At 35.4% G+C, this 13,473-nt stretch overlaps 2 protein-coding genes across 2 annotated transcripts in view; one reads left to right on the plus strand and one right to left on the minus strand.

Annotated features, from left to right (window-relative positions):
- LOC148574708 (uncharacterized) overlaps positions 1 to 6,001 on the minus strand; it is a 34,713-nt gene extending 28,712 nt beyond the window's left edge. The window contains exon 1 of the mRNA XM_088505938.1: positions 5,880 to 6,001. Within this exon, the coding sequence (XP_088362064.1) occupies positions 5,880 to 6,001 (122 nt within the window). The remainder of the gene's footprint in view (positions 1 to 5,879) is intronic.
- Positions 6,002 to 6,438: 437 nt separating this feature from the next.
- LOC107625399 (putative E3 ubiquitin-protein ligase RHC1A) lies at positions 6,439 to 9,351 on the plus strand. Its single transcript, XM_016328028.3, has 2 exons — positions 6,439 to 6,609; positions 8,161 to 9,351. The coding sequence occupies exon 2, from the start codon at positions 8,259 to 8,261 to the stop codon at positions 9,189 to 9,191; it is 933 nt and encodes a 310-aa protein (XP_016183514.1). The 5' UTR covers positions 6,439 to 6,609; positions 8,161 to 8,258; the 3' UTR covers positions 9,192 to 9,351.
- The last annotated feature ends 4,122 nt before the right edge of the window (positions 9,352 to 13,473 follow it).

Consider the following 13,473-nt stretch of genomic DNA (forward strand, 5'->3'; position numbering starts at 1 on the left):
CTAAGTTGCTCTTGATAACAAATTGCAAGCCTCAGTCCAAATGAATTTAGACATGACTTTACAGCCAGCCAGGCTTCACATGCTTCATGAAACACTAGAATTCATTCTTAAAAATTTTGAATAAATTTTTGAAAACATTTTTATATTTTTTTTTTTTTCGAAAACATATGAGAGATTTTTGAAAATATTTTTGAAAGATTTTTTTGAAAACAAAACGAAAAGAAAATTACCTAATCTGAGCAACAAGATGAGCCGTCAGTTGTCCAAACTCGAACAATCCCCGGCAACGACGCCAAAAACTTGGTGCACGAAATTGTGATGTCCAGGCTCGAACAATCCCTGGTAATGGCTCCAAAGTTTGGTGCTTTGATCTTAATTCATAATTGTCACAACTTCGATACAACTAACCAGCAAGTGCACTACTGGGTCGTCCAAGTAATACCTTACGTGAGTAAGGGTCGAATCCCACGGAGATTATTGGTATGAAGCAAGCTATGGTCACCTTGTAAATCTCAGTCAGGCAGATATAAAGTGATAATAGTGTTTTCGAATATTATATAATAAAATAGGGATAGAGATACTTATGTAAATCATTGGTAGGAATTTCAGATAAGCGAATGGAGATGCTTTTTGTTCCTCTGAACCCCTGCTTTCCTGCTATCTTCATCCAATCAGTCTCACTCCTTTCCATGGCTGGCTGTATGCAAGGGCATCACCGTTGTCAGTGGCTACATCCCCTCCTCTCAGTGAATAATATGCTCACGCACCCTGTCACGGCACGGCTATTCATCTGTCGGTTCTCGATCATGCTGGAATAGGATTCACCCTCCTTTTGCGTCTGTCACTAACGCCCAACAATCGCGAGTTTGAAGCTCGTCACAGTCATTCAATCATAGAATCCTACTCAGAATACCACAGACAAGGTTTAGACCTTCCGGATTCTCTTGAATGCCGCCATCATTCTAGCTTACGCCACGAAGATTCTGGTTAGGAGATCTAAGAGATACTCATTCTAGCTTAATTCATGTAGAACAGAAGTGTTTGTCAGGCACGCGTTCATAAGGGAGAAGGATGATGAGCGTCACACATAATCATCACCTTCATCACGTTCTTGGGTGCGAATGGATATCTTAGAAGAGAAATAAGCAGAATTGAATAGAAAACAGTAGTACTTTGCATTAATCTTTGAGGAACAGCAGAGCTCCACACCTTAATCTATGGAGTGTAGAAACTCTACCGTTGAAAATACATAAGTGAAAGGTCCAGGCATGGCCGTGTGGCCAGCCCCCATGGTCTAAGAACAATGCGTTCAAAGATGATCCTAAGATCCTAAGATGATCAAAAGATGCCTAATACAATAGTAAAAGGTCCTATTTATAATAAACTAGCTACTAGGGTTTACATGAGTAAGTAATTGATGCATAAATCCACTTCCGGGGCCCACTTGGTGTGTGTTTGGGCTGAGCCTGAGTGTTGCACGTGCAGAGGCCATTTGTGGAGTTGAACGCCAGTTTCTGTGCCAGTTTGGGCGTTCAACTCTGGTTTTGGATCCTTTTCTGGCACTGGACGCCAGATTTGGGCAGAAGGCTGGCGTTGAACGCCAGTTTATGTCGTCAATTCTTGGCCAAAGTATGGACTATTATATATTGCTGGAAAGCCCGGGATGTCTACTTTCCAACGCAATTGGAAGCGCGCCATTTCTAGTTCTGTAGCTCCAGAAAATCCACTTTGAGTGCAGGGAGGTCAGAATCCAACAGCATCAGCAGTCCTTCTTCAACCTCTGAATCTGATTTCTGCTCAAGTCCCTCAATTTCAGCCAGAAAATACCTGAAATCACAGAAAAACACACAAACTCATAGTAAAGTCTAGAAATGTGAATTTAACATAAAAACTAATGAAAACATCCCTAAAAGTAACTAGATCCTACTAAAAACATACTAAAAACAATGCCAAAAAGCGTATAAATTATCCGCTCATCACTTGTATTAGGTGGTAATGGCCTTGGGATAGGTATTTTTGGCGGTTCTGCAAGTTCTATTTCCTTGTGCTCTTCTGTGAATTCCTCCACTTCCTTGCAAAGATCTTCAATTGTATCTGTGTCCTAGTCAAAGTCTTCTGTGTCTTCCTCATCACTTGACTCATAGATTGGAGGTTGAGAGAAATCGACCTTCGCATCATCTTCATATTCACTTGGGGAAGATTTTCTGATCTCAGAGAATTCACTTGCGGATGCAAGTTCATCACTAAGAGAGTTAGACTTGTGACTATCATTATCGAGGGAATTTGTTTCTTGGATTATTCCGTCTGATTCTTCGTAAACGACTTGCCTTGGAGAAATATCCTCCTTAGCATCAACTGTAGCATCCTGGACGGAGTTTTCCTCAATTCTGGATTCCCATGGAGGTTCAGCATCTCCTAGATCTTCAACCAACTCTTCTTCTTGAACAAAGACAGCTTCTTCTAATTGTTCTAGTACAAATTCATTCTCTGTCTTGTCCACTGGAGTTTCTGGTATCTCCTTCATGCTACGCTCTTTATTGGGCTGTCCACATAGAGCTGTGGCTGATCCTTGTGTATTTAAGCGCCTAGAAGCCCATTGAATTAACACTTGCTCCAGTTGTTGAATGGTTGTTTGAAATTTTCTTACTGTTTCCTTTAGGCGATCCTCTGCTTCTCGGGTTGCTGGACTTGGACATGATACAAAGGAAAGTGGTGGTGATTGGGAGTGATTGGATTGGTATTGGGGTAAGGAAGGATCATATGGTGGCGAATGGTGAAGAGAAGCTTGTGAGTGTGGTGGTTCGAGGTTATGTTGAAAGGATGGTTTATATGCACGGGGTGGGGCTTGTTGGTAGTTACAAGGTTGTCCACCATGTCTTTCAGCTGGGTATGCATTGTAGAATGGTCTTTGTCCAGGATATCTCGGAGGGTGTTGCTGCCAAAAGGGTTGATTAGATCCTTTTGGTTCCATCCATCCTTGATTGGTCTGACCTTGATGCACATTCCTGCTGTAACTTCTATATCCTTTAACAATATTAGAACCAAACTCAAAGCGAGAGGAGTGAGAGTTCATAGTAGCAAATAAAGATAAAAAGGAAAAACAAAAATAAATAAACAAGCAAAAGAAAAATATTTACAATAACCAATAATAAGGCACACGTTAGCAGTTCCCCGGCAACGGCGCCATTTTAATGAGAGGAACTTTTGCGTAGTCTAGAAATTTGCAGATAGATCCTTGTTGCAAGTATAGCTTCTAAACCAACAAAAGTCCTTTCATACAAACGTGTTTTTGGGTGTCACAAGTAACAAACCCCTTTAGAAATTGTTAACCGAGTATTCAAACCTCGGGTCGTCTTCTCAAGGAACTGCGAGGAAGTATGTTCTTATTATTGGCTATAAAGGTTGTAATCGGGGTTTAGAAGATGAGAAGCAAGTAATTTAAATGACAAGTAAAGTAAATGGCAATTAAAATAAATAAATACTGTAAAGTAGACTTTTGGCAAAGTAAGGGAAGTTGGAGGTCCAACGTAGTTATCTCTCCCAACTATAATGAAAGTTGAATCTAAACTCCACTTGGTCAACCTTTACTAAAGCAAAGGAGATTCAAGGGACTAATTAATCTGGCCTTTGAATCCTATTTATTTCCTAAGAAAAGGTTGGGATTATTTAAGTTTAGCTTAATTAGCAAGATAACGATTATCAATTATGTTGAGTTTAATAACTGTTGAGTTACTGAATTCTTAACCAGAACCAAAAGGGAAAAAAGTAAAATTGCTGGAATGATAAAAATATCCTTAGATGGGAAGCAATGGTAACTTAAATCAAAGAGAACAATCATAAACTGAAAATACCTCAATTATCATTAATTCAAATAACAGTCTGTAACATGGAAGAATTCATAGATCCAATTATAAAGGTAAATAGCCAACTCAGATATTGAAATAAATAAATAAAGTGAAAGGGAAATTTAAAACAAAGAAATATAAAACCTGGATTGAGAGTCACTCTTAAAATAAGAAGAAATCCTAAATCCTAAGAGAGAGAGAGAGAGAAGATCTCCCTCTCAACTAAATCTAAATCATTGAAAAGTAAAAATATGCTAGCTCTCTTTGAATGGGTGCATTCCCACACTTTATAACCTCTGGTCTATGCTATCTGTACTTGGATATGGGCCAAAAAGGGCTTCAGAAATCGCTGGGGGCGCATTCTGTAAATTCTGATACGTGGCCTCTGTCACGCGTCCGAGTGGGTCACGCGGTCGCGTCATTCGGAGCTTTTCCTTGCCACGCGGTCGCGTCAGTCATGCGACCGCGTCATGTGCGTTCTGCTTAAGGCGCGCGGTCGCGTCAGTCATGCGGCCGCGTCGCTGCTGATTTGTGCTTGGCACGCGATCGCGTCATCTATGCGATCGCGTGGATACCAGTTTCCTTAAAGCTCCGTTTTGCTTTCTCCTTCCAATTTAGTATGTTTCCTTTTCCATCCTTTAAGTCATTCTGCCTTAGAAAATCTGAAACTACTCAACACACTAATCACGGCATCGAATGGAAATAAAGGTAATTAAATTAATTAATTTTTAAAGCTTAGGAAACATGTTTGTCACAATATGACATAATAAGGAAGGGAAAGTAAAACCATGCAATTAATGTGAATAAGCAGGTGAAGGATTGTATAAATCACTCAAATTAGGCACAAAAGAACTCATGAAATATGGGTTTATCAGGTAGTCAGGAAGATGGAGTGGCCGATTGGTAGTTTGGTGTCTCTGAGGGTGCATGAGAGATTGGGACTTGGGAGTGAATGGTTGCTGGTTGCAACGCCGTGAACTCGTGAAGTGCAAGATTAAGGTTAGGTTAGGGTGAATTGAATTCCTGAAAAGCTAAAAGTAACGAATATATCTCTAATCCGATCAGTCTGCGGATCAGATTATATCCGTAAATTTTAGATTGGATACAAGTATTCACCGCGGATCTGCAGATATGATTCGATCCATGAACACCCCTAAATATATTTATTTAGCTAAGTATATTTATTTAATTTAACTAATATTTTTATTTAAATTAAATAAAAAAAATGTCTAAATATATTAACACATACTTTAACTACTTATATCTTTTTATTCTAAGTATTTTAACAAAACTTCTAATTATAACTCAAAATATCTAACACGTTGGCTAACTTAATAAAGTCTAAATATATAAACTAATTAATTACTCAAAACAAAAGAGAAAACAAAAACAAAAACTAACTTCGAAATCCAGTGGTTCGGCAATGTGCTACGTCGCATTTAGTCAGTTAATGTTTTCATCGCACATATATTGTGGGAAGGGGGTTTTTACTTCAAATACTCAAACTAAAGATGTTAAAAATTAACTAAATTTTAAAAAATACTTAAAATAAATGAAGATCTCGGCGTCAACCATTATATATAGGCATATGAGGGTATTGTGATCTCATTTATCATTATGATCGTAACTCGAGTACTGTGACCCATTTTTGATTGTATCTCGGGTACTCAGTACCTGTTTAGCCATCTGTGTCGCATCCCGAGTATATCCGGTAATCGTGTGTCATATCTCGGGTGTTTAGTCGTCGAGATATGCTCATAACTACGTTTGAGTCACAGTGAGATGTGGTATATTGTGCATTTTCGTAAATGCGATGTGCTTTATGGATTTCAGTAAATAATATAATTATTTAATTTAAATAAAAAAATTTAAATATAAAAATATTATAAAACTATGCAAAGAGACTGCAATAAAAGTAGAGGTACAATGCATAGTTATCAGAACTAGACCGGATCGACCGGTTCGATTGAAAAACCGATAAAGTGGTAGTCTAGCCAGTTCCATTATTAAATTAGACCGTATTTATAAATGAACCGATCAACAGTGGTCAAATCCGTTGAAAACTGGCCGATTCGCGCTTGAGACCACACTAGACCCGCATAGTGCATAACACACCTCACCCTTGCCACTGCGCCATCTTGTATCTCATTATTCATTAATGTATGTTACAAAAAAGATATATATAATAAATCATGAATGAATTTTTATTTTTTTTATCCTTCTAAGCATGGATTGACTTGGATACCAAACAAGTAATACACATGATATACAAACATATTGATATATTGATATTTATCGTGTTATTTTTTTTGTTCATTTAAATTAAAAAATATTTTATACTAATGGCTAATTTATTATCTCTTTTTATACTATAAATTATATCTAAAAATTGATATTTGATTGTTATTAATATATTTTTAAAAATATTCATTTAACTTTTAATTTTTAATTTTATTTTTATAATTTTATATTTTTATTTAATTATGACCGAATCAAATAGATAAATCAATAACTTACCGGTTAATCCAAGAACCAGTATGACCGGATCAATTACTAGTTCAGTTACGATAACTAACAGCGATGGATTGGAGGATTGTGGGTGCCAGCTCAGCAAGATGTCGGTTCTCCTTCTCTAGGCACTCTTCTCTCTCCCAATCATCACTGCGTCACTCTCTTAGTCTTAGGGTTTTCCAACCTTCAATGACTTTTCCTTTCTTCTCCGTTCACACATCAACGTGTCCTTCTCCAACCATCTTTGACTCTGGTACGTTGATTTTTTTTTCCTTTATTTATTTATACGATCATGATAATGTTAATGGTGTATCAGTTTTTCATTTCATTTCATCGCATCTTTTTCACCTTGCATTTCTCCTTGATTCTTGTCTGTAATGCTTAGATAGCTACATTCCTCATTTGTTTTTGAGGATGTTAGATCTTGCCCTTTCTTTCTTGTTTTTAATTTTGTTACTTAAAATTTCATGATTTCTACACATTTGAAGATTGCAATCGATGGTGTTTGTTTGCTTCTTAGGAACCAAATATAGTCATATTAATATAATTTTAAACCTGGATGAGGAGGGAAAAGATGTTGAATCTGAGGGAATTCCAAGAGCCATTTCTTGCATATATAATATTCTTGTGAAGCTATTTGCTTGGAATCTGGTGATAGTACAATAAGCTTGCGGGGTATGTGTAGTATACGAAATGGAGATAACTACCAATTTCAGTCCCAAAATCAAGACTTTGGCAATTTAGTTTAAGATAGATGTCAACGCCCTTATAAATTAGTCTCCAAATGATTAGTATACTTACAAATTAGCTTCTATAGAAAGATCAATATGATCAGGAGATAGTTCTTAAAGTGTCATGTCAATACTAACAAAGCTCAATAGGAATAACATAATTGATCAGTTGAGTACCACAGACTAAGATATATCTTTTATGGACTGATTTGTTAGTGTTTTCTCTTTTAGATGATTACACTTTATGATGATTATGGCTGATGTTTCATGTAAATTGTGACTGGTAAATCTCCTTTAGTTTCCTCTGGAGTTGTTTTGACTTTTAAAGGGGAAACATATCATACTCTGGATATCTTCTAAGTTTGCTTCTAAAATATATATTCATACACACCCTCTGCTCCCGTTTTTCTTTGACCCTTACTACTTTTCAGTTAGGATGTCCATTTAGTACCCTTTCACCATTGTTCTTGCTTCTTAAATGTGGGAGAATCCTATGTGGAAGATTTATATCATTAAGTTCTTGGAATAAATGATACATAAATGACCTCTGTTTTGTAAGTGCTGGACCAGTTTCCTAGTAAACAATACAAAATATTATAGGCTTGAAAGTTGTAACAAATTCCAACTTAAATTATTTATCTAGGGAGGTTGGAGTTTATTCTGTTGGTTTTTCTGCTGGGTTACATAGTATAGAGGTTGAATGAATAAAATCGTAGAGGCTGCCTTCATTTATTCAGCTTGTGTTCCCTTGCCCATGTGCTTTTGAGCGAATGGTATCAGGATTGAGAATTATATAGATCATTGATAAACTTGAATAGATGTATCTTAAATAATATAAATCATTGGTGCTTTATCTGTGTACATAGTGAGTACAGAGACTAATAGAGACAATTAACATAGTGACGTCTGCTCATTCCTGTTTATTTGGTATGGAAAGAAGATATGTAGATAGTTTAGTGGTTACTGTATACTATTTAAATGCCTGAGCCTGAGCCCTATACTGATATACTGATATCAAACTTTTTTGCCTTTCTTTCTTTTTTTCTTTCTTTTTTTCGGCTGCTTTATATTAGCATCATGCTGTCATAACAGTTAAAGATTGCCCTTTACTGCAAAGGAGCATTGGAGTTGGTCTATTGCGGAATTGCAGCTATTGAGAATAAACTAGAGGATGTCAAGCAGCAGGAACACTCATTGGTGTTACAGTTGCAGGAGGCCAATTCGACTGGGATGGCGAGATGCGGTTTGCCCTAGCTGTAATGAGGGATTTATTCAGGAACTTAATGATATGGTGCATGTTAACCCTCTGGAATTCTTTGGACTAGATAACAATGAAGAGCATGACCAAAGATTTGGACTTATGGAAACTTTCTCTTCCTTTATGCGGCAGCAAATGGCAGACAGAAGTCATAGCCATGATATCAGGGCACAATCGGAATCTATTTCGGAACAAGGGGCAGGTTTTGCTCCTTTGTTGATATTTGGTGGTCAAATTCCTTTTAGATTATCTGGACATGGTGGTTTTGAGGCTCTCTTTAATGGGACTCCAGGTATTGGTCTTACACGAGGCAACACAGGTGATTATTTTATTGGTCCTGGACTTGAAGAACTGTTTGAACAGCTCTCAGCTAATACTCGCCAAGGGCCTCCGCCTGCATCCAGATCCTCTATAGATGCAATGCCTACTATCAAAGTTACACAGAGGCATCTTCGTTCGGATTCACATTGTCCGGTGTGCAAAGATAAATTTGAGGTAGGGACTGAAGCAAGACAAATGCCATGTAACCATATGTACCACTCAGATTGTATTGTTCCATGGTTGGTCCAGCATAACTCCTGCCCTGTTTGCCGTCAAGAATTGCCACCACAAGGATTGAGTGGTAACCAAGGCTTGAATGGCCGAAGTAGAGGTAACTTTAGTGGCAGCAGTAGTGGTAGGAGTGGTAGGGAGAACCAGGGAAGGCGAAATCCGTTTTCATTTTTGTGGCGTTTCCGCAGTTCTAATTCTAGCAGCAATGATAGAGCAACCCGAAGCAGCTCACCAACACCATCATTCCCCGATAGTAGTCATCACACGGAGTATTCTGGGTGGCCATTTGAATGACTTTAATGCGTGTAAAATTTTTATTTCATTTCTTTTATTTTTCTATTGAAAATGTATGGACTGGTTCTGATTGCTTGGAGTGGAGTGACATGAAATGAAGTGTGAACTTGTAACTTTATTGTAAAATGGCCAAGAAGAAAACTCCATTTTCGTTTCAAAATCATACTAATATAATGTTCTATGGGAGTAAGGTGTTTTTTTTTTTCTTTGGTGAGTTTGGTCAAATAAGGTTTTTGTTTTTCAAAAAATAATAATAGAGCAATGCTATATGGTTAGTAAATATTATCATTTTTTGTCAGTATTTAGTCAGCAATAATTTATACGTATATTTATAATTTTGTACACAAGTATGTAATTTGTACCTATATTTACTAGAGTTTTGTATAGATAAATCAATACAGTTTGTATCCATAAATCAATATAATTTGTATGCACGTTTTTAGAATTTGTACACATGAATTAGTAAAATAACAATTTAGTGTTTGTGTTGGTCAAATAATAGCTAAAAATACTAAAAGAGTTTCTCATAATAATAAGGGTTAAGTACGATTTTGGTCCCTAAGGTAGGGGCTGAAAATGTTTTTCGTCTCTGGCCTTTTTTATGCTACAAAATGATCCCAAAGGTTTAACTTAGTTTTAAAATCGTTTTTTTTTATCAAAAAATTAATTTTTATTACCAAATTACCCCTAACTAAACAAATTAAAAAAAAAGAAAACAAAGGGGAAGGGGAAGGGGGAGGTAATGCCAGCGAAACCACCGAAACCACTGTCCACCACCGCTACAGCTCCTCTCCGTCATTGCACCAGTACAACTGCAGTTCGCTGGCATTACCGCTGGCTTGGATTCGCGTCATTGCGAGTAGAAAAAGAGAGAAAGAGAAGCGGAGAGAAAGAGAAGAGAAGCACAGAGGTGCTGATCAACCGCGTCCAACCACGCCCTGCCGTCGTCCTCATCGCGAACCGCCGTCGTCGGTCGCCATCGAGCCCTATCCCGTCAACGCTGCTGGAGTGAGGTCCCGTCGCCATCGAGCCCTTTTGTTGCTTCTGCTTTTCTACTTCTGCTTTCTGCCTTCTGCTTCTACTTCTACTTCTATTTTTGCTTTTGGTGTTGCTATTGTTGATTCACCATTGTTGATTCACCCTTCACAATTGTTGTTGTTTTATTATTGGTGATACTGCTTCTGATTATAGTAATTCTGTATCTGAGTTTTGTTAATGAAAGAGGAAGAATTTAGTTCTGAGTTTTGTTATTCTGAGTTTTGACGACGATGATGATGATTTTTTTGTTTTCTGAGTTCTGAGTTCTGCATCTGGGTTCTTGTTTTTCTTGGTTCTTGACGATGATGATGATGATTTTCTGATATTTCTTCTGATGATGATGTTTTTGGGTTCTTCTTCTCTTCATCTGAGTTTTTGTTATTGTTGTTCTTATCATTTCATTATCTTCTGGGTTCTTGCTTTTGTTGTTGTCCTTCTGCTGATTCCATTATCCAATTGTTGTTGTTGTTGTTGTGCTTCTGGTTGTTTGTTTTATTGGTGTCGCTTCTGCTTCTGTTCCAACGTCTGGTTCAGCTTCAACTTCTGGTTCTGCGTTAGTTGATTTTGGGGAAGAAGGGGAAGGGCATTTTCGTTCGAAGGACGATTTTAAAACTAAGTTAAACTTTTTGGAACATTTTGTAGCAAAAAAAAAAGCTGGGGGCGAAAAAAATTTTTAGCCCCTACTTTAGAGACCAAAATCGTACTTAACTCATAATAATAATGGAAAGAACGGGTAGGTGTTTTTTAAAAGATTTCATACATGTATCAAGTTAGGAAGAGGAGGAATTTTCTTAAGAAATTTTTTTACCTTGCAACAATATAATGGTGTTTTATGGAGAAAAAATTGTTTAATGTTTGGAAGTTGCGAAATTTGTTTGTGAAAGTGGATAATTTTTTTTTTTTAAATTAAGAACAAAAAATTACAAAAAAAAACTTCGTGATGTCTTACATTTGCCTTTCGTATATTGTTGAATGATATCATCAGTACACACTTTCATAATTCAATAAATGTATTAACTTGTCATACGAAAACTATAAAATCTCAATTGAATTATGCAATTAACATATAAAAATAATGGAAATACTGTGTGATGAAGTGTTTTTAGTAATCGAGTTCAACTAAGTTTTGTTATACTTATTATACTATATATGAAGTGACCTATCTTTTTTTTCATCTTCTCTTTCTTTCTTCTATATTTCTTCTTGCATGTCTTTACTGCTTGTATTTTTTTAATAATGGTAACAAAATTTATAACAAACAAGAAAGAAAGAAGAGAAACAAAAAAAAAATTGAAAAACACAGAAAAAGAAATGCATAAGAAAAAAATACAAAAATTTATTGGTGATAGTATAAAAATTTTGTGATAATAAACAAAGAAATATTTTTGAAGGTAAACACAACTTTTTGAATATAAACATGGGAAGAAAACAAATAAGTTTATTAATGTTAAATATAGAAATTTTGTGATGATAAAAATATAATTTTATTTTTAAATAAACAATTTTTTTAAGAGAAGCATAGGAAGAAAATACAGAAATTTATTGATGATAAACACATAAATTTGTTATGATAAACACAATTTTTTTTTAAAAAAACTAAACACAATTTTTTAAAAAGAAACACAGAAATTTATTGACGGTAAATACAAATTTTGTGAGGGAAAACACACAAAATTTTTAACAAACTTTTTAAAGAGAAGCATAGGGGAAAAAAAAAGTAGAAATTCAACTTGAATAACACATAAAACTTTGCTCTTCTATTCATGTTACATTTCTATATTATTCAATTAAAATTTTCTAGGTTTTCAACAAAAATTTAAGCGGTTTCCTTTTCTTCATTCAATTAAAAGATATGCATAATTTAAAACAATTTTGGTATTACTCAACTTATATTTGTGTTAATCATCTAAAATTTCAGTAATCCTGAGCAAAAGTTTTTGGCTTATTCTTCTATATAATTCAACTTAAAAAATCTGAATACTTGAAAATAATTTATGTGTTCTTTTTTTATGGCATTTCTTTGTTATGCTTATGTTCAATTGAATTTAAAAACCGATTTGTTGAAATGAAATAACTCATTTCTTTAATAGAAACATATATAGACATGGGAAATTATTTTATATCAATAATAAAACATAAAAAAGAAAAGAATGAGAAGAAACATATTGAATAAGAAAAATAGAAGCCGGAGAAAGAAAAAGAACGAGGAAAAGTGCGTGATTTTACGCATATATTTGTGTGGGTGGTTTTTGTGAAATTGGTAAAATTACACGAGCAAGGGATTGGAATCATGCCTCTAAAATTTTTTAAATTTAAATTAAGAACTTAAAAACCTTTTTTAAATCTTGAAACTTGTATCCTTAAAAAAATGCTAGAGTGTGAGTTCAAAAAATTTATTAGGTTCTTTAAAATACATATCAAGAAAAACGCTTAATATCCTCAGATATTTTGTTGGATTTAGCGTTATACATTAGCGGCGACTTTTTTATTGTATTTATTAGTGGTTGAGACAATAAATTTGTCAAGTCAAAGTATTACCAACGGATTTTTGTTTTTGACGGTAAATTTACTGATAATAATTGGAAAAAAAAAAGGCGTGAAAATTAAGGTCGGATTTACTAGCAAAAATTAGGGTCGGATATACCAGCGCGAAATTAGGCGATGATAAATCCAACAGTAAGGTTGCCCTAAATTTAAAGCGCGTAGCCCTCCTCTCTCACTTTTGAATCCTCTTCTCTACCCAGCACTCTCTTCTCTCTTTCTCCCCTGTAACTACCAGTAGTAGCCCCTCCGGCCAACCTCTGCCAGTGCCATCCCCTTCCAATCTCCTCCAACAACTGCGTTGACTCGGCTAGATCTCATTTCGCTGTATGAAATGGAGCTGCTCCCTCTGTCACTGCCGTGGGTGTCGCTATTGCTGTTGCTCCTTCTATCGTCGGAGCTGCACCTCTCTTCCCTCCTTTAGATAGGTTGCTCTCATCCTTTTTCTATTTCACCCCCTTTTTTATTTGTCTACTTGTTAATTTTTAATATTTAAAAAACTTATGAACAAATTTTAAATATTTGAATTAGAATACATTATCATTTCTAATACAAAATTTTCGAACATAATGGTTGTTTTATTGGATATGCAATCTAATGTATTGACGAGCTTAATTAATTAATTAAGACCATGAATATTTTTAAATATTTGAATTAGAATACATTATCATTTCTAATACAAAATTTTTGAACATAATGGTTG

This window comes from Arachis ipaensis, chromosome B2 (genome assembly GCF_059453495.1).
Source record: "Arachis ipaensis isolate K30076 ecotype BB chromosome B2, ASM5945349v1, whole genome shotgun sequence".
In the NCBI taxonomy this organism is placed as follows: Eukaryota; Viridiplantae; Streptophyta; class Magnoliopsida; order Fabales; family Fabaceae; genus Arachis; species Arachis ipaensis.

Bases quoted from the DNA above. Each gene is read 5' to 3' on its own strand.
- LOC107625399 (XM_016328028.3), top strand. From the start codon at position 8,259: ATGTCAAGCAGCAGGAACACTCATTGGTGTTACAGTTGCAGGAGGCCA.